This window comes from Syngnathus floridae, chromosome 11 (genome assembly GCF_059516105.1).
Source record: "Syngnathus floridae isolate MCC-2025c chromosome 11, RoL_Sflo_1.0, whole genome shotgun sequence".
In the NCBI taxonomy this organism is placed as follows: domain Eukaryota; kingdom Metazoa; phylum Chordata; class Actinopteri; order Syngnathiformes; family Syngnathidae; genus Syngnathus; species Syngnathus floridae.
Window position 1 is genome coordinate 13,782,541 of NC_142423.1, and position 21,152 is coordinate 13,803,692.

At 48.6% G+C, this 21,152-nt stretch overlaps 6 protein-coding genes across 14 annotated transcripts in view; 1 reads left to right on the top strand and 5 right to left on the bottom strand.

Annotated features, from left to right (window-relative positions):
- Positions 1-86: 86 nt before the first annotated feature.
- dram2b (DNA-damage regulated autophagy modulator 2b) lies at positions 87-3,159 on the bottom strand. The gene is made up of 8 exons (XM_088389536.1): positions 2,978-3,159; positions 1,871-2,029; positions 1,712-1,779; positions 1,428-1,573; positions 1,071-1,248; positions 820-902; positions 550-642; positions 87-482 (listed from the first exon to the last, which is right to left on the bottom strand). Exons 2-8 carry the CDS (start codon positions 1,999-2,001, stop codon positions 369-371), a joined length of 813 nt encoding a protein of 270 aa, XP_088245662.1. The 5' UTR covers positions 2,002-2,029; positions 2,978-3,159; the 3' UTR covers positions 87-368.
- Positions 3,160-3,606: 447 nt separating this feature from the next.
- Positions 3,607-5,659, bottom strand: LOC148391278 (transmembrane protein 263). 2 transcript variants are annotated; one of them, XR_015861160.1, is made up of 4 exons: positions 5,351-5,659; positions 4,896-4,983; positions 4,412-4,823; positions 3,607-4,360 (listed from the first exon to the last, which is right to left on the bottom strand). XR_015861160.1 is itself a non-coding variant. In XM_088388629.1 (3 exons), the coding sequence occupies exons 1-3, from the start codon at positions 5,357-5,359 to the stop codon at positions 4,537-4,539; spliced, it is 384 nt and encodes a 127-aa protein (XP_088244755.1). In that variant the 5' UTR covers positions 5,360-5,659; the 3' UTR covers positions 3,607-4,536. The 2 variants fall into 2 exon arrangements, 1 of the variants encoding a protein (XP_088244755.1); XM_088388629.1 differs by having other exon boundaries at positions 3,607-4,823.
- A 538-nt stretch (positions 5,660-6,197) lies between these two features.
- ippk (inositol 1,3,4,5,6-pentakisphosphate 2-kinase) lies at positions 6,198-12,809 on the bottom strand. 2 transcript variants are annotated; one of them, XM_088388622.1, is made up of 14 exons: positions 12,395-12,809; positions 10,986-11,045; positions 10,559-10,654; positions 9,614-9,680; positions 9,394-9,512; positions 9,214-9,303; positions 9,090-9,148; positions 8,941-9,013; positions 8,635-8,781; positions 8,458-8,566; positions 8,107-8,242; positions 7,534-7,636; positions 7,361-7,452; positions 6,198-7,268 (listed from the first exon to the last, which is right to left on the bottom strand). In XM_088388622.1, exons 1-14 carry the CDS (start codon positions 12,473-12,475, stop codon positions 7,058-7,060), a joined length of 1,443 nt encoding a protein of 480 aa, XP_088244748.1. In that variant the 5' UTR covers positions 12,476-12,809; the 3' UTR covers positions 6,198-7,057. The 2 variants fall into 2 exon arrangements, with proteins under 2 accessions (XP_088244748.1, XP_088244747.1); XM_088388621.1 differs by having other exon boundaries at positions 7,361-7,461; positions 12,395-12,808.
- Positions 12,810-13,402: 593 nt separating this feature from the next.
- rbbp5 (retinoblastoma binding protein 5) lies at positions 13,403-18,432 on the bottom strand. Of its 2 annotated transcripts, none has more exons than XM_088388616.1 (14): positions 18,142-18,432; positions 17,842-17,867; positions 17,596-17,768; positions 17,327-17,467; positions 17,064-17,226; positions 16,872-16,981; positions 16,606-16,725; positions 16,378-16,531; positions 16,232-16,303; positions 15,989-16,106; positions 15,845-15,914; positions 15,481-15,719; positions 15,065-15,295; positions 13,403-13,692 (listed from the first exon to the last, which is right to left on the bottom strand). In XM_088388616.1, the coding sequence occupies exons 1-14, from the start codon at positions 18,158-18,160 to the stop codon at positions 13,640-13,642; spliced, it is 1,689 nt and encodes a 562-aa protein (XP_088244742.1). In that variant the 5' UTR covers positions 18,161-18,432; the 3' UTR covers positions 13,403-13,639. The 2 variants fall into 2 exon arrangements, with proteins under 2 accessions (XP_088244742.1, XP_088244743.1); XM_088388617.1 differs by having other exon boundaries at positions 15,218-15,295; positions 18,142-18,428.
- Positions 18,433-18,471: 39 nt separating this feature from the next.
- On the top strand, positions 18,472-20,258 carry LOC148391281 (THAP domain-containing protein 2-like). 3 transcript variants are annotated; one of them, XM_088388625.1, is made up of 5 exons: positions 18,472-18,567; positions 18,959-19,057; positions 19,188-19,380; positions 19,501-19,578; positions 19,665-20,258. In XM_088388625.1, the coding sequence occupies exons 2-5, from the start codon at positions 18,978-18,980 to the stop codon at positions 19,881-19,883; spliced, it is 570 nt and encodes a 189-aa protein (XP_088244751.1). In that variant the 5' UTR covers positions 18,472-18,567; positions 18,959-18,977; the 3' UTR covers positions 19,884-20,258. The 3 variants fall into 3 exon arrangements, with proteins under 3 accessions (XP_088244751.1, XP_088244752.1, XP_088244753.1); XM_088388626.1 differs by having other exon boundaries at positions 18,523-18,629; XM_088388627.1 differs by lacking the exon at positions 18,472-18,567 and adding an exon at positions 18,729-18,763.
- cenpp (centromere protein P) overlaps positions 19,166-21,152 on the bottom strand; it is a 30,177-nt gene continuing 28,190 nt past the window's right edge. Inside the window, exons 7-12 of one of the 4 annotated variants that reach the window (XR_015861158.1) lie at positions 21,030-21,109; positions 20,860-20,951; positions 20,580-20,777; positions 20,391-20,494; positions 20,231-20,267; positions 19,167-19,590 (exon numbers count right to left, since the gene is read on the bottom strand). Coding sequence is in view for 1 of the 4 variants with exons in the window: in XM_088388623.1 (XP_088244749.1) it covers positions 20,617-20,777; positions 20,860-20,951; positions 21,030-21,109 (333 nt within the window). In the remaining 3 variants the exon portion in view is untranslated. The other 3 variants (XR_015861157.1, XR_015861159.1, XM_088388623.1) reach the window with 3 other exon arrangements.

The window sequence follows — 21,152 nt, forward strand, 5'->3', positions numbered from 1 at the left end:
TGTTTAGCATATGTACAGAAACCATGAAACAACTCTATTGAATAGAATTTAAAATGAGTAGTTTTTAAAAAACTTTAAAAACATAATTAATCACAGAACAACTTCCCACGTGCCTTCAAAGAGTGAGTAGTTGTATTTTATTTTTTCTCCATACAGCATAAAGATTATTTTTGCATATATTTGCGTTCTTTTCAGTGTCCAAAAGTGAACAGCCGCAACTGAGCTATTTGCTGAGTCCCGGTCATCATTGCAAGTGCTACCAAACTAATTATTCTGTTTCTGTCAGCGTGACTGACTAAGAAATGGTGCAAAGAGTGAAAAGTGCCTGCAAAAGTTGTGTCGGTGTGACTTTTTAGTACTTGTCAGGGTCACGTGTCTCCCGGCAACAGCGGGGACGACTCTGAGGTGTCGGGTTTGTTGGGGACGCTCCGCTCGTACAAATGGTCGCATTCCATCAGCACCTCGGCCCGGAGTTTGATTTTCTTCAAGGAAGAATTCACGGAAACGTGAGCAAAACGCTGGCGGTGAGAAAACACTGGCTGCGAATACCTGGAAGTCTCGTATGAAGGTCAGGAAGAAGCTGATGAAGGACAACGCCAGCGACCACTCGCACACCGTGCTGATGATGTGAGCTGTGTAACCCTGGACACATTGAAGAAAAAAAAAATCAGGTGAGCCAAAATGATCACACACACATCTGGTCCCATTTTTATAGTCTTTGGTATGACTCGGCCGGGGTTTGAACCCACAACCTTCCAGTCTCAGGGCGGACACTCTAGGTTTGCAAATCAGACCAAGACTCAGGGGAACGCCACCCACCGTCTCTCCGGGCGTCCAGTGCAGCTTGCGGGCGATATCCACTCCAGGCAGGCTGCTGTACATGACGACGGACGACACAAACACTGAGAGGCGGAGCTTAAGGAAGGCCACGACAGCAAAGAGGCCCAGCATTCGATTCCATCGCCAACGGCCAAAAACGATAATGGATACCAAACATACTAATTCATCAAGGCTGTCCATCATCCATCCATCCGACATGCGACGAGGCGTCTCTAACTATGGAAGGATACTGGCCAGGATGCTAGCGGAGGTCCAGAGCGCCAGGGCGAGGCGGACGTGGAAGAGGCTCCGAGCGTGCACGCGAGGCTGCATGCGCTGCGATAGGAGTGTCTGCGCCAGGATGTAGAGAGCGCCCACGCCCAACGTCAGCACGGCACCCAGCAGGTGAGCCCAGAACAGCGTCGTCTTCTGCAACGGCGTCAACAGGACGGACTTCAGTAAACGCACCGCTCGCGCTCATTTGGATGACAAAAGACCATCGCAGCATCAATTCGACTCATAGGTCACGATTGAGGTTTTCTGGATTCTCTGAAGACGAGAAGAGCTACAAGAAAGCACGGCAAAGCTGTAGCGAAGACGCCCCTCACCTGGAAGTTGGCCACCACGCACAGGCCCAAGGAGCTGAAGAGTCCCAGCAGCAGCCCGCAGCGGTTCAGTCTGTAGACACAGCCGTTGTCGGCGCCGCTCGTCAGCGCCTCCACTTGCTTGTAGCGCACGTACACGGTGGCCATGCCTGCACCCGGCGTGACCGTGGCGTGCAGATGCCATTCAGACAAAAGAAAAATCGCACATGTGAAATAGAAACGATAAAATAGAAGACGTTTCAAAAACGAGCACACCTTGCTGTGTTGCACGCTTGTTTACGGCTCACCTAAAAAGGCCGACACATCCAGCATGATGCCAAACACGCACCTCTCAGGTGCCATTGCGCCCGTGTCGCTGACAACGACAAGAGCAACATTTTTTCATTTTAAAAACACACAAGAAAAGTCAAGCACCCGTTTGATGTCCCGAAATACCACATTTGCACCTGATGTAGGGCACCAGAGGGTCCACGTGTCTCAGGACCACCGCCATGATGTAAGCAAAGATGAACGCCGCCGCCGTCCACACCACCAGGAGGGCCGGCAGGAAGCTGAGGCCCTGCTGGAACCACCACATGACTTCCGATTCCGCTCTCGATTGCGTGCTGGAACAAAATCAACACTGGAATATTCATTCATTTTCGCCAATCATCCATAAACCGATTTAATTGTGAATTTGTGAAGCTCCAAAGCAAAACAGTCTAAAAGTGTACAATTTTAAACTGAAAAAAAAGGTGTCATATCTTGTAACTTTAAACCTTAAATGAAAACAATAATACGCTAAAACTATGCTTCATAAACACCCCTCTTTCTTCGAATTAGAAATAAATTAACTTGATTTTGTTTGAAACCTGATGGACTGATAGTTTTGTTTATTGATAATGAAATCATGAATGAAAAAGTTCTCTTCAAGTCTACAACACTTTGGTTTATGCTTCAATATTGTAATATTGTTTAATCTTTGCGAGACCTTCCTGAGTTTGGCCTTCAGTGCAAAACTTTTGGAAATCTTGTCATAAGGCTCCGAGAAAGTATAAAATGAACAACATTGTTAAATATGATCAAGTACTGCACATACGACCACAAACAGAAAGGATAATAATAAATCAAGTCACTATTAACACTATCAAAATATGGTTTAGTTCTCACTTCTCAATATGCTGCAGTGGACAACCAAAACAATGAATATATTATTAAATTATGACTTTTTTTGACAGTGGTAATGAAAAATGTGTACTGGTTTTATTAGGATGGAAACGTGGAGCTAATAAAATATGTGACGTCATTGCTTGAGATCCGAGTAATTATTGGGCAGCAGTTTCGAAACAAGATCATTTGACTTCCCTCTCAAATCTGAGAAGCTAGCATATGGTACAATTCTTCAAAAATGAAACAAATCGGGAGGGAAAGCAAGCGAATCGAAAGCGACACAGCCATGGGAAGTAATTACATAATTTGCGTACGAAACCAAACTCTGGAGACATGCACGACAGATCACATCTTCTCAATCGTCTTTAAGTTGGGCAAACAAGCAAATAATAAATGAAACTCACATTACTCAAGCGGGCAAAGGCTTTCGCAGCAATCGGCGTAGCTCATTTCAAACTCAGACTTTGACGTGGTTCGTTGAACGCCGTTAATCGATTGACTTTTTTGGTCGGATTGATTGAAAGCAAACAATGCTAATGTAGTTTTCAATCACTCCGCGTTGTTGTGAACTACTGCCCATGCGCGCTGCCAAACCAGCCATACCGCGCATGCGCCAACCGAGCACCCATATCTACGGTGTGCATTCAAGAACAAAATAAAAAATTGGTTTTAAAGATTATCATATTCAAAGACAGTCATTCAATTGTTTTTGGATGGATAGATGGACGGACTGACGGAACAAAATCAAGTGAAAAAATCGTTTCTGGCCATTCACCAAAATGACGTTTAATATGAAATACACAAATTTAAAAGACACATCCGCTTTGCAATGAAGTTCTTTGGGATGGAAGCAAGTTGGATAAGAGAAGATGGAACGTGGTACATGAGCTGCCCCACATTTCTGGCTTGGAGTCACAGGTTCAGCCTTTTGTGCAGTTGGCATGTTCTCCCGCTTCCTCCCCAAAACATGCATGTATCTGGCTTCACCAAGACTAATAAGGTATCAAATGCAATGAATGAGATGCTTGCTCTATTTCCATTTTCAAACTACTTTATTGCTATATCAAAAAGACACATCCAAGTGACAAACTCCCATCGTCGGCGACTCCATCTCACTGGCAGAGATGCGCTGGCACTTTGAAATGTTGTAGAAAACATCCACAGACAGCAGTCAGTCAAGTTGAACTTACACGTCGGCTTGGTACTGACCGAGCAGGCACTTCTTTCTTTTCCGATTTAATGCAGAAAAAAGCATTTCAACAGCAAAAAACATCTGTTGGAAATAGTCTATTCCGTGCGAGTGTTCGGCTTCATATCGATCGCTTTAAACACACAACACAAACGTATACAAAGGAGTACTATAAGGCCCGCAAAAGAAAATACACGACAAGAAATGTCGCGACGGAATGAGAGTAAGGTCTGCTTCTACTTGGTCTTTCTTTCTGGGAAGGCTACAAAATCAATTATCAATGCATTTTTCTCCCAAAAAATGACTTGTGGTATTTTTGTCTTGAAACATCGGCATAAATTACAAATTTGAGAAAAATCCACCTTTCCAAAGCATGACTTGTTCCCTCCCTAAATAGGCTTTTTATTGTGAGCTCCTGCCTTGTGTGGCACTTTCTCTCCTGTCCAGTTGGGGGGGGGGGAAATACTCCTTGCTGGAACTTGGAACACAAGGCTCTTCCTCAGCGTGAAATTGAGCACGAGTGCTGAAAACGACAAAACAAAAATTGCAAAATATTGGATTGCTCAGGACCAGTCCGGATTGCACTCGCTCAAGATTGCTGGGCACAGGTCGCCCGTGTGTGGCGCGGGTTCCATTCTGTGCCAAACACCTGGACTCAAGTTGATGATGCTCATTGTTGTGTGTGTGTATGTGTGTGTGTGGGGGGGGGCATTGGAGGCTTCAAAAGGACGAGACGGCACGCGCAGCCTCTGCCAAAGTTCTCATGTGTCAGCCTCACTCCGCCTTGTCCTTTCTCTTGGCGGTGAAGGGCACCTTGTTGGCCACAGTGGCGCCCACCGAGGACACACCACCCGCCACGGCCGACACACCGCCCTTCACCAGGCCCACGCCGGCGGCCGGCACAGCGCCGACGGCTGACTTGGTGATCTCCAGGCTCTTGCCGCCCACCCAGGCCACACCGCCCACAGCTGCGCCCACCACGCCCTTGGTGACGCTGAAGAGGCCCCCCGTCACCCGCCACATTATGCCAGGCTGCGCCGTCGCGTGCTCCTTGCACGAGTCTGCCGGGACACAAAGCCAATCAACCAATGGATGGGGGGGGGGGGGGGGGGGGTACTCTGGCGCCGGCTTACCCTCAGCAGTCCCAGTGCAGGCGAGCTCCGTTTGATCGGAGGCCAGGGTCATGCCCGGCTGAGGCTCCACATTGACGTTATTCACATTCTGCAGAAAATACGGAACACAAGATGACTTTTGGGCATGCTTGAAATCATCAAGGGAGGGGGGGGGGGGAGAGAGAGAGAGAGCAATAACTCGACAGGACACTCAAAGGGTTAAAATTTAAAAGTTAGACAGCTAAAGAAAAAAAATGAAGGCCTTGAGGGGGGAAAGCATGTTGCGTAAACGTGCACTATATTTGTGAGTTATACGCCCCACATTAAAAGATTTTTTCACATAGTTGAAAAACTAAATGGAAGAGAGTGGGGGCGAAAGGTGCTGAAGATCTTGGAAGAACTAAACCTGGACAAGGCACGAAAAGCATAGAGGTAGCTGAGTATGACATAATTGTGAGGAGTTTGCGTGACGTTACCTTGACCATTGTGCCACCTGGATGGCGCAGGAGCAACTTGACGCTGCTCGTCTGTCAGCCTGTGACGACTCGGAGCCTCCGGGACGAGTGAGCAGCTCCAAGGTGGAGAAGGCTCGCCGCGACCGGCCTTCTTTACCCTGCTGCTCGTGCAGGCGTCTTGTCTCTTCGCAGGTTGGCTTTGCTTCGCGGGCAGCGCCACGCACGCACCGGCGATCCTCGTCGTCGTCTTGGTCTTCTTCGCCTCTTGTTCGCGTCTTCTTCTGCACTTCTGCCGACGTGGCGACGCGCACATCAGCGCACAAACACTGAGGTAATTGCAGGCATGTACGCACGCACGCAGCTTCCGGCCAGCGCTTTCAAAATAAAACACAATTCCTTGTTTTCTTCATTAGAATCCTGATCTGTTTGAGGCTTGGTGAATTGTGCTTGGGAAAAATGGGTAGTTTCTTAGGTATTTTGTACCAAATAAAATAAAGTGCTGAAACTCAACCCACTAAAAATCAAGACAAAATACAGACACAAACATTGTCTCACAAGGTTCGTTTTTTGATAATTTACCTACCTTTATTGTGAAGACAGGAAATGGCTCGGGGGCGTTTCGACTTAATCTCCGGAAGGATCCAACTCCGGATCCCGCACGCACATCGCCAGCGCAGTGTAAACGTGGGAGTGTGCGCGCATGTACCCGACTAGAGGGAGTCACACAACCATAAAAGTCAAGTGTGTTAAAGGTCAAGAGCAGTTTGGTGATGTTGGAGGCGACTTTGATTGACACAGAACAAGAGATGTCAAAGGGTGCGAATCAGATGGACGAAATGACAAAAACAACTAAAAAGGATAACAGACCTGTGTTTCAAAGTGTTTTACTTTGCTCCAGTCTAAATTGTGAATGTGACAGCAGAGCTCATTGGTCAAAATCTACAAAAATAAATAATTTACATACAAAATGGCAGACAAGCAGTCTTTCTTTTCACAAATAGTTTTGTACCCCCACCAAATGTTTGCACGCACGCCACCATTTTAAAAATTCCTCCCAAGTCTATAAACCTTTTTTTTTCCTTTTTCTTTTTTTAAAACCATGATCCTTACACTTTATTTGGGGTCTTTTCTTTTTCTGTGATCCATTCATGCATACTGTAGGGTGGCCCAGCCCCTCCCACAATGGACCCAAAACTCCTCCTGACAGTCCGGAGTAGATCACGTTGGAAAATACCCACGCGCAGATGGCACCACAAGCAAAGATGCCGACAGGACACTCACAGGAAGTGACATCACACGTATGTATCCCTTTCCACGCTGCATGTAAAAGTCAACATATCATCCCAGTGTGGCGCTTTTTGTGTGAGCAGAAACGGACGTCTTGTGTGTTCGCTTTTGATGCCGTGCCGGATATGAACTTCAACGTAGCGATCTCAGGAGCGCAATGTTCCGACTACGACCTTGTGCGTCAAAGCTGCTCATGACAGCGTCGTTCCCAATCTTGGGCTCAGAAACATAAGGATCGTTTGAAAGGGGCCACACGCGCGGTCACATGAGCTCAGGTCCTCAGTGGCTTGGCAATACATTCAGCAAATGACATCACGACTAGCCTCCAAGGCTGTCTTGGCACTATCCAGGAAAGCAGCGTTGCCACGGCGATGTCCTTGGGAATCCATTCAGGGAGTCAAAACTTACACCAGAGGAATCCCGGGAAACGGCGGTGCCCACTCACACGGGCCTGAAGTGCAACGTGCGGTCGTCGCGGTCAGAGGCGGCCAGTGTTCTGGCGTAGCACTGCACAATCTTGTGGTCCAGACTCAGCTGCAGGGGGATGCTGTCCAGTGGCTTGGGGTCGAGGTCCAGGATGGACACGGAGTAGGAGAAGGCGGGCGTTCGGGACGACAGAAAGTCCCGCAGGCGACGCTGAGCGGCACACAAGCTGAAAGTCCGTTGCGCCAGAGTTAAAGCGGTGAGCCAGAAAGGACGGCGAGCACAGCGAATTTGAAACGAGCTCCAAATTTGGGCACTCACGCGTCCTGGTCGTTGTCGTCCTGGTCATTGGTGGCGCTGGGCACAAGGGCGACCATGATGGAGCAGTCCTTGGCCGTCATGGCGACGCGGTACTGATGCACCTGAAGGTGAGATGGAAGTGGGCGGGGCCAGCTGGGCAGGCGTTGCCGCCACGGCAACACATTTTGTCTCACCTTGGACACAGCAAAGTCCAGCGAGCCGTCATCCTCCGCGGGACACTTCTGGAGACGCTCCAGGAAGGCCTCGTTGTACGGACCGTCCACCTGGAGGCTGGTCCTGGGGGGGCGGGGTCACAGGAAAGCAAGTCAGGACCACGTCTTTCCCATACTTTGGAAACTTTCCCATATGTGACGCTATAAATGCAATTTCTTGATTCACAAACGACTCTCGCACTCAACCCTGAAACAATCTCTGAAACTTTCATACTCCATCTTGACTTTTTCACTCAAGCTACTGTTCTCTTTCGTTTTCTTATTTTGCATACACATGACTAAAAGACCCACACGCAGACCAACAAGTTTTACTTTTCCTTTTGTTTTTTGTTGACTCAAACTAAAAGCTCTCCCGCTTAAATATTGACATTTTCCACTCACCCGCATGACTCGAGCGCTAATGCTTTTTTTCCCTCAGTCTTGCACACTTGCTCCACTGACACTTTTACAGACAACGCTGACATTTTCCCCTCGCACACAATTGAAAGACACACTCACACCGCTCTCACATTCACTTTACGGCATGCCAATCACCTCTCCTTGGGGAAGTCCCGCAGGTGTTGCTCCACTCGCCGGTAGAGCGGGTAAAGGCCTTCGATGTTCAAGTTGTCCAGCATTTGCGTGCGCAGGATGCGGGACAGAACGCTTTCGCTGGGCAAACCTTGAGAGCCTGCGTACGACAGCAACACCATCAGCGTGTTGGCTGGCGGAAACCATTCGGAAAATCGTCTCGCGACATGCCGTCAAAGCATTTAGTCCGCCCGGAAGACGAGGAGACCCCGCGTGGAGACGTCAAGAGCACGTGCTACGTTGCCAGCGCTTAGCCAGTGTCGTTTTCGTCGAGATGACAAACGGGGATGGAAAAAGAGGCGGGTGTGCTTTCACCGTATCGCTGTCGCTCCTTGTTGAAAAGACTGGCCTCGCAGAAAGTCCGTCCCTCCTGCCGTCGCTCTGCCGTGCCGCCGCCGCCGCTGAGTAGGGCGTTGACCAGCACCTGCGTAGTGAAACTCTGCCAGCTCAGCGACGCGGAATGCCAGCGGGGCTTGGCGGGCCAGCGCTCACCTGGATGAAGTCGCTGAGGACGGCTTTGCCGCTCACGTGGATGTGGTTGGCGTACAGGAAGTAAGGCCGCAGGTGGTAGAGCAGAGAGTTGAGGTCTGACGAGTCCTCGCCCGTGCCCTCTTTGCTGGCGTAGATGCACTGACCCCCCTAACACACACAGAAATACAGACAGACACACACGTTTGTTTCTGTCTTTTGCAGCTGAATCAAAAGGAGCGACTTTGCAACCCGTTGCCTGGCAATGCCGTTGATTCCTTTTAGCTGTCCTACGGGTACTGAATGAACCAAATTCTCTCAAAAGCGCACCTTGAAGATTTTGAAGTTGTTCTGAGGTTCCTCGATGAGCTGGCGGACAGCAAAGTGCATCCTGGCTCTGCTCCTGCGGGAACAAGCGGCGGGCGAGGCGTCAAGCGGCCCGCCAAAGGCACTTGCTCATTCGATGGCGCCCCACTCACCCCGAGAACAAGTCGAGCGGGCAGTAGAGGCTGCGTCTCTTCCAGCGCCCGCTGGCCACCTGTCAACGCCAAAGCACGTTACGAGCGGCCTTGGCGGTGGCGTTGCTGCTGCGCCCGAGCCCACCTTGTAGTGTTGGTGCATGCAGAAGCGACACACTTTGTTCTTGACGTCTCGGCTGATGTGCTTGGCGGACGGCAGGAAGCCGCACTTGGGCTGAGGCGCGCACACAGAAACGGGTTATTCGGATTCGTCTTTGTGGCGTTTGTGAGCCACCAAACAAAGGTGAGGTGCGCGAGCGCTTACCTTGATTTCCACGCAGAGCGGCGGCATGTGCGCGTGCTGCAGGAGGCCGGGCCACGTCAGGTTGGGCAAGCACAGCGCGCAGCCACTGTAGATGTCCATCACTTTGTCGCGGCGCCATGCTAACACACACACACACACACACACACACACACACACACACACACACGTGTCAGTGAGCGGCTTGTTTTTTTGTTGGCCAACGTGCTCGTTGGTGTCTTACCAGGTCGTTGATGTTGAACTTTGATGGAGAGCTGCCGCACAAACTCCAGCGGCAGCTTGACCACTTCCTACGAGCACAACAGAAAATCTTCATTTTTGGTGTCATTTTTCTGACATAGGATTTTTGAGTTGTCTTAAACTGTAAGCCATAATCAGCAATATTAAAATAATAAAAGGCTTGCAATATTTCAGTTGATTTGTAATGAATCCAGAATGTATAACATTCTTGTTTTTTTAATTGCATTTATCAGAATATTCTAATTTTCTGAGACAGTCCTGTATGTTGTCATTAGAACATCAAATAATATATTAACGTGTAGTATAATAGGGTATAAATAATATAAATATAACGTAAAACAGGAGAATTTATTAACGTGACACGTAAGCTTTAAGGAATGTGATAATGATAATGAAGGCAGTTACAGGATTTTTTTTTTTTTTTGGCCTATGCCCTGTTGACGCCTCAGGGCCAACGCACCAAACCGCGTTTGCAACATTCAAAGAAGAAACAATATTGCATTTTATCCAAGGCAGACGTCAGCTGACTGACCCGATAACGAGAACACTGCGACTTCTTGTTTTCCGATGATCTTTTTTTAAAGCAAAAAAAAAAGTTGCTAAAAAAAGGCCCCATGAAGACTTCTTTGGGATCTCCGAGAAGGCTTCCAACATTCAGTGTTGATATTCGGAGAGACGTTGTCGTCAATGTTTCCTGCGGTTCCTTCATCGGAGCATTTTGGACACGCCGCCTTGCCAATGATGGACGAAGCAAAAAAAACTTTTCCCCCCCGTGGGAAGGTTCAAGACTATTAACGCTACGTGGGTTAAGCCCTTTCCTTCAGAATCAAACTTCCCTCAGCCGAAATGTAATCCCGAACTCTAAATGTGTGAATTTTCTCTCAGTGGCTCACGGCATTCTCATCATGCGTGCAGGCGGGCGCCTTACTCCGCTGTGGATGAACTTGTCGCCCAGCAGGCAGCTCATCACGTTGGAGCTGAAGTCCACGATGTTTTGGATCTGCCTGAAGGCCTGCTCCGCCGTCTGGAAGGCACACACAACACACACGCTCGTACATTCGAGTGGCACACGCTTGTCAAACTATCGCGTATCAAGTACAACTCAGATCGAGATGACTTTTGAGGACGCTCGTCTTCAAGCGTCCGAGGGTTCCTTCAAAGGCGCTTGACTCTTCTAAACAGATTATTTCGGTTTCCATCACCTCGGTGAGGACAAGTAATGCGCAAACCGGTTGAACGCACCAATGATTGGGTGTGTGAGAAGTTGAGGCGCTTTCAAAAACAATTACACAAAAAAGCGTCATGTCACGGCAAGCAGGGGAAAACAAAAGCACCAAAAAGAAACATTGCTTTACCTGTGGCGGGTTTTCAGAGTCCTCGGTGGGATATTTGAGCAGGCGAAGAACTTTGGACAGCTGCGAGGAAGCACAGTAGGATTCAAAATATGCAGATTTGACGGCACTGTTCAATTGATGACATCATAAAAAGAGCGCTGGGTGGCAGTTGTTGAGATGTCTTCGTCTATCAGAGGTGCAAAACTAGGTGCAAAGTCATCGATTAGCAAGTCAATGACAACTACCGTGTGACAAACAGACTGGTAAAAAAAAAAAAAATGGAATGCCTAAAATGCTACAAGTCTTTTTGTTTTTTTTTCAAATGATAACATCAAGGACAATGACTCAATAACTGCTCTAGGCCTGTGGAATAATTGGAACCGCAACTGACGACGAGTCTAACGTCAGCGCCGCATTCACTTCAGGAGTCAGCGGAGTTGTTAATAAGTGACACAGAGGACAAAGATTTCGATGGATTTAATGATTTGGAGTGACACAGATTGGTCGATAAACCTATTTGTTATAGTTATTTGAATAATTCTTAATATGTTACGTCAGGCACGTTGTCAGTTCCTCTTTTATGTGTTTATGTAACGTTAGCATACCGTACCGCTCAGCCTGTTGCCTATTAATGTTTGTTTTGGGTGTTGGATTTTGTCAAATAAATTTCTCCCCAAAATGTGACTTATACTCAGGTGCGACTTATGTATGTCTTTTTCCCCTTTATTGTGCATTTTATAACTGATGCGACTTGTACCTCGGTGCGACTTCTAGTCCGGAAAATACGGTAATTGACACAGTCCAAGAAGTCAAAATCAGAGGATGTTTTTTCCCCCTCATTGAAGCAGCGCAAAGGCTTCAAAAGCTCGAATATGTCTCTTGTGTAGTCACAGCGCAAATAAACAAACAAACAAATGGAAGAACCAAAGCAGGTGTGGTGTTTTGAAACGTGTGCTGTCATCACTTGTTGCTCAACGACGGCATGCTCGGGCTAGTCCGGCGCCTTGAGGGGATGGGGGGCGAGCGTGTCCCTCAACAACCCACGCGCTTCAGCTCGGCTCGGCCGGCTGCCACCGGACCCGGGAGCACCTTCGGGATAGTCCGTGATGAGAGCCCACCTGACGCCCACCCCACTGAACGTACACATCGGACGTGACGGTTATTTGTGACGTTTGGACGCGCATTCTCATTGCATTGTGGCCAAGCTAGCAAACTAACCCAAGTGCGCTTCGTAGGTCCAAATCCCCCCCCGGTCCGGTGGTGACACTTCCGCCATGCACTTTCAAGTCACAACCATCCCCGGGAGGTTTCTACCCGACTATCCCGGCGAGTTGAGGCCGGCTGAAGGTGAGACAAAGTGTCAAGCGGCTGTCCGGAAGCCGCAGCCGGTCCGAGCACTTTAGCTCAACTTGGCTAGCCGACTGACTCACCTGTACGTGGGACACAACCAGGCTTTTGTTGCCCTCGCCGTGGTAGCGCCAGTCGTTTTCGTCCATCTTGTCCAACTCCATCGCCTTCGGCGCCGCCGGGTGAGTTTAGACTCTAGCGAGACGGCCGCTTCGAAGTCCTCCAACTAGTTGGGAGTCGGACAGTTAGCAGTGCATTGACACACTGACTTCTGCCACAACCTGCCGGCGAGCGCCTCATTGCGCACACCAACTTCCGCTTACGTTTTCAAAGTACAGACACATATATTAATATTACGTTGACGTATCGGTTGATTGAGCACAAACTCAACAACATACATTGTTTCTTTTATGTAAGTCTTAAATTATACAGTAAAATGCATTTGAAAGTGGTTTGAGAACACGTAGGACTATATTACCACGGATATTTGCTGACGACTGACTTAATTTTGGTAAACGGTTTGACTTGGTCCTACAGGGGAACTATATTAACTTGACGTATAGCTTTGATTGACTGATTGACCAGCCAATTGGCGTTACTGACGCCGTCGCGAGCAGCATTTACTGACCTCTGATTGGCCAGGCTCTTGGGTACCGACGAACTTCCGTGTTTTCTGTCATAATCGCGAAGTGGAAACGTCGAGTTGATCATATGATCGACGAGTAATTATAGCCCTCGCGTAAAATAAGCCCTCATATGGCTTTTATTTTGAAAGACCGGTCTCATTTGGGACCCTAGAAAAAATGTATATAGGGTCCATAATATTTCCATGCACACATACATGTTTCTTGTCAATAGAATAGAACCTGTCAATTCTTTTCACAGTGAATTTCCCACATCTTTTCCATACTTTGAAAATTAGAGAATCCCTTGAAAGGGATGTACAGTGCGTTCGTGTTCAATTTGAAATAAGGTCCTGCTGGAAATTTACACCGATGGAAAGAAGGTAGTTGTTTTGGAATCTTCATACTATGAAAGCGATCATTGGCCCTTATCTACTGTAATCAAGTTCAACAAACTGAACATGTGACTTCTGATAATTCCAAAATCTTTTAATTTGTATAAAAAAAGCCCCCCCCTCCACACTCACATACAAACACTATGAGACAATTCTATACAAGACAAACGGTACAGAGGACATGATTCTCTCCTGTTGGTGGGCCCGAGCGAGGTGTGGGAGTTTCCCACTTCTGAAAGTCGTGGAAAGCGCGCATTTTGGTGCTTGCTCACAGTCTGTGCGTGACAGCAGGATTTTGTGTCTCGTGGCCTCAGTCCATGCCCCCGTTGTCGTGCTGCTTGTACGTCTGAGTCACCAGCGTCCCTGCAAAGGAGCAACGTAGCGCTTGTCAAGCAGCGCTCAAACAGAAGCATATTTCCTCACAGTAGTGGCGGAGAACGCTACAATCATCCACATATTGACATGTCAAAAGTTGCAAATTCAATCTGTTCTTGGGTGGTGACAATCATGACACTAAACAGCAATTGCCACAGTTTCTTAAATTCTGCCAACATTTTTTTCAAGAGGAATGACTTGTTTTCAACTATCTGTAAGAAAATCTCTATATTTGTTATTTGTTTCAGTGGAGGTCATTGCTGTTAAAAAAAAAAAAAGGACAAATTATGGCAAAAGTTTCCACTGTGTGTGTTTTTTCTGAGTACATTCTGGTTAAGAAAAATTACCCTTAGCTGTACAATCGGCTCTTAATGTGTAAGTAGCAGGAGACTGTGTCAACGGTTGCTGACGTACAAGAAAAAGCGATGGTTAGGGTTAGGGTTAGTCTACTGAAGAGGACAAAAAAAGGACAGGAAGTGAGCAGCAGCACACCCAACAAGGTCAAAGGAGACAGGCGAGGTGAGGCAGGGCGGGGCCGAAGCGGGTGCAGGGAGCAGGAGGGGCCAAGCGGGCGGGCGGGCGGTCAATCATCAGTTACCACCAACTTGTGTTTTTGTTTGGGGCATTTGACAGTAGTCAAAAAGCACTCTGGACACATGACGCGTGGAGAAAAGGCACTTCCACTTGGTTGATGGGGGTACTTACGTTCACTGGACACTTCATTAGGTACACCTTCCAATGCAAACCTGCACATTTGGACATTTCCGTTCCAAAATTCTAGCTGTGCATCAATTGAACAACTGGATTAGCACATCATTCAAAGATGCGCTTTGGTGCAAATCCACTTCAAAGTGTGGATTTGATTTGGTTACAGTGCGCTTGCATAGGGGCCCAATGGGACCCGCCAGACTCGGCGGATGGAGAATGCGGTTTGGGACATGCATTACAAGAATGCAATGAAACAACATGGCCCAGAAGGTTAACGTTGGCTCACCATCATGGGATTGTGTAGGTGTTTCTAATAAAGTCTCCAATGTCTCAGACTGCAGCTTTACACCAAGCAGGCTTGTCAAACTTTGGAGCTCCGAGACTCGTTCACAGGGGAGCCATTTTTCCAAAGACTCTGATTATGAATCGGACTCCTCTGATTTTGGTTTTGTGGTGTCATTTTGAGCTCGGTTTGAGAAGCGCTGCTTTGGCAATTGATGTTGTTTGGACTTGGGGGGTGCGGGGGGGAGGCGGAGCAGCACAGAGGAGACAGGCTGAGCTGTCAATCAGCGGAGCTTAGTGGAGCAGAAGGACCAGCAGGACCAGCACAGTGCCCCCTGTCAGCCAGCATCAGTGGCAATGGCACGCTTACCTGTGGCCAGGCCCCCCTCTGCCCTGCCCTTCATCCCTCCTCCTCCTCCACTGCCGCCTCCTGGGCCCGAGCCGGCCAGGACCTCCATGGCGAAGGACGGCCGCTCGCCACCCCTGTAGGGCTTGGGCCTGAAGGGGAAGTCTTTGTCTTTACCTTTGGAGCCTTTGGGCCGGCCCGCTGCCTTCTTCTTAGACTTGCCGTCGCCCTTCACGCCCAGCAGGGGGTGCACTTCTGCAAAAGAAACAAACAGGGCGGATCAAGAAGAATAAATAAGCAGCTGTGTTCGCAGAATAATCGGACAACGCTGAGCGTTCATTGTCATTAGCGATGGTCGACGCGCTGATCGGGCCTGGGAAGGGAGGCATCTATTTTACGCAGGAGTTCACGGGTCCGGGTAGAATTTCTTTCTTTCTTACCATCAACTGGCACCCCCTGCAGTTCGATGTTGGTAGTGCGTGCCTTCTTCTTGGCCGGGGCTCCATCGGATGACGGCGGCCGCTGTTTCTTGTCGCCGCCCGCCTGCGCCACCTCCTCGGTGGCGCCCGTCTGGGGCGTGGAGTCCGGCGGGGGCCCGAAGGGGTTCTCCTCTGGGTCCTCCACCTCGGGGGCGATGGGAAGGTACAACAAAGCCTTGTAATCCTCCAGCTCCTCGTCGCTGCACCAAACACAAGGCGCCATGAAGGTTACACAACTTGACATTCCATTCATTTTGCCATCGAAGGCGTTTGGACCCGTGCGGCGCAGTTGACGAAGGATGTTGGAGCGATTAATCTTCCTCACCTGCTGCAAAACGCCACGATGGGGTCCACCGTTGTGACGTCCACCTCCTCGTCCTCAGCCGCGTCGGCGCCTGCCACGTGGGCCACACGCGTCCTCGGTTAGAAGTAGCGAGAGTGAAATGTATTGCGATGATGGCAACTGTACCTGTCTGCTCAGGTTCGCTCTTGTCCTCATCCTCAATGTCAAACTCGGACTCTCGCTCCTCGTACTCAACGTTCTCATCCAGCTCTTTGAAGTCTGGCGCAAAAGCGCTCCAATTCTCCTACGGGTGGGAAGCAGCGGTTTGGCGTTTTTCCAAATGTTGTGCAACTCCTCTTTTCAAACCAAGGACCGAGCGATTGCACAAGTTTTCTGCCAAAGGGAGAACATGCGGGCCGGCGGACTAACCACTTGGTTTTGGGCCCAGATGGACACCACGCCGCTTGAGATGGAGGCAATGATGGGGCGCACGGGATGCCACTGCGGAGAAGAGGAAAGTGGCGTGAGCGTCAAGAGCGAGCAGCGGCGCAAACGGCTGGCCGGCGAGTCCTTACAGCCACATCTAGCAGCAGCTCCCCTCGGGTGCCGTGCAGGATCTTGACCAGGTTGCCGATGCTCTTCTCCCAGATGTAGAGGGCGTGCTGGCGAGCCGAGCCGGCGACGATGTACTCGCCGTCCCCGGAGAAGCAGCAGCGCTTCCACGGAGTCCTAAAGGACGCTGAGACGCGGTAAGAGGCTTCCCCGCCGCAGTAACGCTCAAGTCGGGGAGGTTCCGGGCCCACCTGTTGACCAGATCTTGGAGCTTCTGCATGGGTTCGGGTTCGCCGTCGCGGCCGCAGGTCAGGATCTCCCTGCCATCGTAAACCCGGATGATGCGGTCCGCCGTGTTGATGAGGAAGCAACTGCAAAGTCAGACAGCTGTCATCCAAACATGCATTTTTGGAAGCGCCTGTCTTCTTGAGTTCTTCCATTGCAATGTCAATGAGCAGCTGCTGCTTCACATGAACGAATACACGTTTGATTGTCAGGTGCCGCGTCCTCCTCTCACCTGCCCTTGCGTGCAAATTCGATGGATTTGATGGCGGTGGTGTTGCTGGTGCCGGTGGTCACTCGGAACGACGCCACCAGGTCCTGAGTGTCCGTGTTCAACACCAAAATCTGCACGGCGCAAGCGTTTTCTCATCAGCGCGGGCTGGATTCGCCGACATACACGAGCGTCGGGCCGTCTCGGCCAGCTGACCTTTCCTTTGGCGTTGCCCGTGTAGATGTACTCGCCCCGCCGGTCGAAGGCCGCCACCACGTTCAGGTCCGAGTCGTCGTCCACGGGCAGGACCACGTGTTTGGAGTCGGACAGGGTGAGCAGCACTGGCGCCGACTTCATGGGGCACACCAGCACTTTGTCCCTACGGAACAAATGTGGATGTTTGACTCAAAACGTTTTCCGGCAGGCAGCTCTCCGAGAAGCAACGGGGAGAACAAGGACTTGTCTTGTGATAGACTTGCATGTCTCTTGGGTGGCACTGGAGCTTGAGGATGGGCGAGGGGAAGCGGAAGCGCTGGTCGCAGTCGCCCGTCAGGACGTCCCATTGCGACACAATGTTGTCCGTGGACGCACTCACCAGCTTGTGGCCGTCTCGACTCCAACTGGAAGTAAGACCAGTCCAGTTAAAACAGTTCTTTGGTGTCTATAGCCGCCAATGGCAGTGAATGACTTAAAGGAGACATCTCATGGAAAATCGAAAATTATTTGTCCCGCCGATGTGTCGTCTAACCATAAAGAGCAGACGGGATGGATGTGAGCACTGATGATCTTGGCGATGCCGCGGGTCAGGAAATCCCAGATGACAATGCGGCCGTCGTTGCAGCCCACCGCCAGGAGTGTCCCCCAGCGGTTGAAGGTGCAGGTGAGGGCCATACTGATGCAGTCCAGCGTTCCATCTGCCTCCTGTCAAATGCAAGGGAGCCAAGCCCTGGTTACACCCGCATACATTTTCCCAAGACTGTCGTCTGTGCTTTACCTCAGGATAGTTCTGCCCAAAAGATTCTAGGAGAGAAAAAAAAAAGGAGCAATAAGCATGGACAGTGCACACACACACACTTACAGATTCTCAACATGATTCAAACTTTCAAAACGACACTTTAGTCACTTAGAGCTTAATACTTATCTGTTATTTCAGTAAGCATATCGGGGGGACGTGATCATTTATTTGGGTCATTTAATGTGCTCGGCTAGCTCACGATGCTAACCACAACAAACACTTGACCATTTTTAGCAAAAGCGTGATCATTTCAAGCAAGAAAGAATTGTCTTTGGTTACCGAGCAGCTCAAGATTCATTGTGGCCCGAACGAGGGTCCGACGATATCCACTAACTAGACTTTAAGCAGTATTTTCTTCAATTTTTAGTCGTACTTCCACTTTCGTTGTTTCAACTCGGGAGACCCGCCGAGACCGCGGCAAAGACCCCAAACAATGCGACCAAAAATATGCCTGCACCAAGTAAAGCGATTAACAAATGGTACGAATTATATCAAACTTTCTCTCGTTTATTTTCCAACTGGTCTATCATCATAAAATAAATATCTCCTTAAATTTGTAGTCGTTTTTTATTGCCTGTCTTGATTCTGCAAGAACTGGCTCAAGGCGGAGTCAACAGTATCGTTCGTCACCATTCGGCCATTTTAGGACAGGACAGAGGACGACGCTGGTGCTCTGCGCTGTGCTGTGTTGCTGGAGCGGCTAAGGTGGACGATTTACTCGTTTAAGTACTAGTAACTCGCTTAATTCTTGACGGATTTACAAACGGGTTGGTTTATTACAAATCCGTAGCTATGATTCAGCTGGTTGGTTAAATAGCAGATTAGTTTGTTATTTCTGCCTGGCTACTAAAGGCTGAGCTCAGGTTTTCGAATATCATGAAGTTCTCCTGAGATATATAAGGTTTTTTGACATTCTAATCTTTGTCGAAATTGTCATTTTATGTGGTTGTGTTTAATTGTTTGTTAATAGGCTTTTGAGTTATTATAAAGCTGAGAAGAATTACTCTTTTGTTGAAGTTGTACATAATTTAAAAAAAAACAGTTTGAGGAAAGTATATTTACATTTAGATTCCGTGTACTGGCTTTGTTTTTACAGAAATACAACTTCACGTGGAATGCCTGATTTTTGTGCTGCCCACGCCTGCTCCAATGAACGCAACCTCCAAACGAGATCCCGTGGGATCACCTTTCACAAGTTAGTGATGATAACTCCAATTTGGGAAATCATTACACCCTATATTTCTGTCATTACACGAAAAGAAAGAAAGGTGGACCATGTAGATCGTAATGAAAATGCCTGTGTACCTTTTGATCCCATTTCGAAGGTTTCCAAAAAGCAAAGAGCGCAGGAGGCAGTGGGAACTCGCCGTCAGAAGGAACGGCTTCACTGCAAACGATCGCTCGCTGCTCTGCAGCGAACACTTTCGAGATGAAGACTTTGATCGGTCGGGACAGACGGTCAGGCTCAGAGATGGTGTCTTGCCGCAAATCTTCAATTTCCCCGCTCATCTTCAAAAGGTATGTGCATCATTGATGAATCAAGATTTGGAGATTTAATGTCACACTTTTTCACAAGTTCAGGAAAACATTGTGTGTCGTGTACCGCAGCACATTTGAATATCTGGGTGTTCACTTTAGCCGCCGGTAGCAAGAAGGAGCACAGCTACTTCCAGAAGGGCAGCAGAACCCTTGCCCGAGGCCCATTCCCCTGCTTGCGTGAGTATTGGCCTGCATGTGGAATATCACAGAGCAATCAAAGCGTCACGTGAGCAACTGACTCCATTTTCTACATTGTTCCGTAGCGAACGGCGGCCGGAGAAGGGCGAAAGAGCCAGAAGAGGACGTCCAGCGACCACTTGTACGCGTTGCCTTCCTGCCCCGTGGCTCTGAAGGCCAAATTCGACGCGGCCATGAAAGCCTTGTGGAAGCTGCAGTGCGAGAAGCGCAATGCCCTTGCCAGGCAGAGGAGGGCCCGAAAAAAGACGGACAATCGTGAAGAGCCACCCTCCCTCTGCGTTTAACGATGTGACAGGGGCTTTCATACAGTCACGTTTGCATTTTCGCTCTGTACTTTATTTATTTCAAAGTGAATCGTTTGAAATGGAAAATTGATCATTTGACATTTTGCTTGGATGACATTTTTTCCTTGGCGTGTAACACTGATCAGACCAGTGCTAAGGATTGTTTCTCTCTTGCCTCACATTGCTTTTGATTGTTTTTTTTACACTCATGGTTCCTTTCTTCCTTTCTGTTCTTAAGACGAGACTTTTAGTTTGAACTCAGCCCACTTAGGTGGTATCTCTGTGTTACATTTGCTTCACATTTTTGATTACATTTGTTTTTGTTGCTGAAGTCATGACAAACTTACCAATAATAAAGCAGGTCACCGCCATTCAGTGTTGTTTCTACTTCAAGCAAAACACATAACAAAAATCGGTTACTGTCTTTCTCCAAATGCCTCCACATGCAGATATTCTTGATCCTCCCCAAGGAACGACCTCTCTCACTAAAGTTGGTGAGTCACTTACAGTCGTGGTGAAATTCTTCGTTTGTGTCTGCATGACTGGTCTCTAGTCACACACACCAGAAGAAGCCAAGATGGATCCATGATGTCGCACAAACCATTTCAACTCTGTATGTTTAATTTAATTGTCATTACTGTTGTGTGTGTATATCAAGTAAAATATAATAGAGTGCTACTTTTACAAATAAGATACCCATTCCATCGATTTGTGTTGGTTATTCAGGAGGCTGTCACGGATGGATGGCGTGTCCATCATCATGCATTTCATCGGTGAGGAGTCCCGCTGCTCTGATGACCTCTTCCACAGCAGCTTCAGGCCCCAGCAGCCTCAGTAGGCTATGGAAGGCCTCGGCGGCACTGCCTATGCCCTGAGATGGGTACAGCTGCAAAGCTGTGGAGACAAATATTGATGAATCAATCAACTTCTTCATCAACTTGCTACTTGTCACAAGTGTGTGAAAGGAGCATCTCACCTTTGTCTGGGATCTTTGGCAACAGGTCCACCTTTGGGGTGACCTCGCCTTCCTTGGACACATCCACGGACCAGTGCACCGAAAATGTGCAGCTGTCACGAAAGAAGAAAAAAAAATCAACATTTTAAAGTGGTACAAAGACTGTTGTGTGTGTGTGTGTTTTTTTTTACCCTGGAAGATTAGGATGATGAAAAGTCAGCACAGATGGATTGGAACCACCAGCAGCACATGCCACTTGCCCATACTTGGCCTACACACACACACACACACATTTATTATTATTATTAGATATA

Coding starts and splice junctions, on each gene's coding strand:
- LOC148391281 (XM_088388625.1), top strand. CDS start 18,978: ATGCCTGATTTTTGTGCTGCCCACGCCTGCTCCAATGAACGCAACCTC. Junction 19,381..19,500: donor TCCCCGCTCATCTTCAAAAG/GTATGTGCATCA, acceptor TGTTCACTTTAG/CCGCCGGTAGCAAGAAGGAG. Junction 19,579..19,664: donor AGGCCCATTCCCCTGCTTGC/GTGAGTATTGGC, acceptor ATTGTTCCGTAG/CGAACGGCGGCCGGAGAAGG.
- ippk (XM_088388621.1), bottom strand. CDS start 12,475: ATGGAGTTGGACAAGATGGACGAAAACGACTGGCGCTACCACGGCGAG. Junction 8,567..8,634: donor TCCTCAGCGACTTCATCCAG/GTGAGCGCTGGC, acceptor TTCACTACGCAG/GTGCTGGTCAACGCCCTACT. Junction 8,243..8,457: donor CAAGGAGCGACAGCGATACG/GTGAAAGCACAC, acceptor TGTCGTACGCAG/GCTCTCAAGGTTTGCCCAGC.
- dram2b (XM_088389536.1), bottom strand. CDS start 2,001: ATGTGGTGGTTCCAGCAGGGCCTCAGCTTCCTGCCGGCCCTCCTGGTG. Junction 1,249..1,427: donor GCGTGGTGGCCAACTTCCAG/GTGAGGGGCGTC, acceptor ACGCCGTTGCAG/AAGACGACGCTGTTCTGGGC. Junction 903..1,070: donor CTCCGCTAGCATCCTGGCCA/GTATCCTTCCAT, acceptor TCCGCCTCTCAG/TGTTTGTGTCGTCCGTCGTC.
- rbbp5 (XM_088388616.1), bottom strand. Junction 16,304..16,377: donor AGCTGCTGCTAGATGTGGCT/GTAAGGACTCGC, acceptor TCTTCTCCGCAG/TGGCATCCCGTGCGCCCCAT. Junction 15,915..15,988: donor GAGCGAACCTGAGCAGACAG/GTACAGTTGCCA, acceptor CCCACGTGGCAG/GCGCCGACGCGGCTGAGGAC.
- LOC148391278 (XM_088388629.1), bottom strand. Junction 4,824..4,895: donor CTGCACTGGGACTGCTGAGG/GTAAGCCGGCGC, acceptor GTGTCCCGGCAG/ACTCGTGCAAGGAGCACGCG.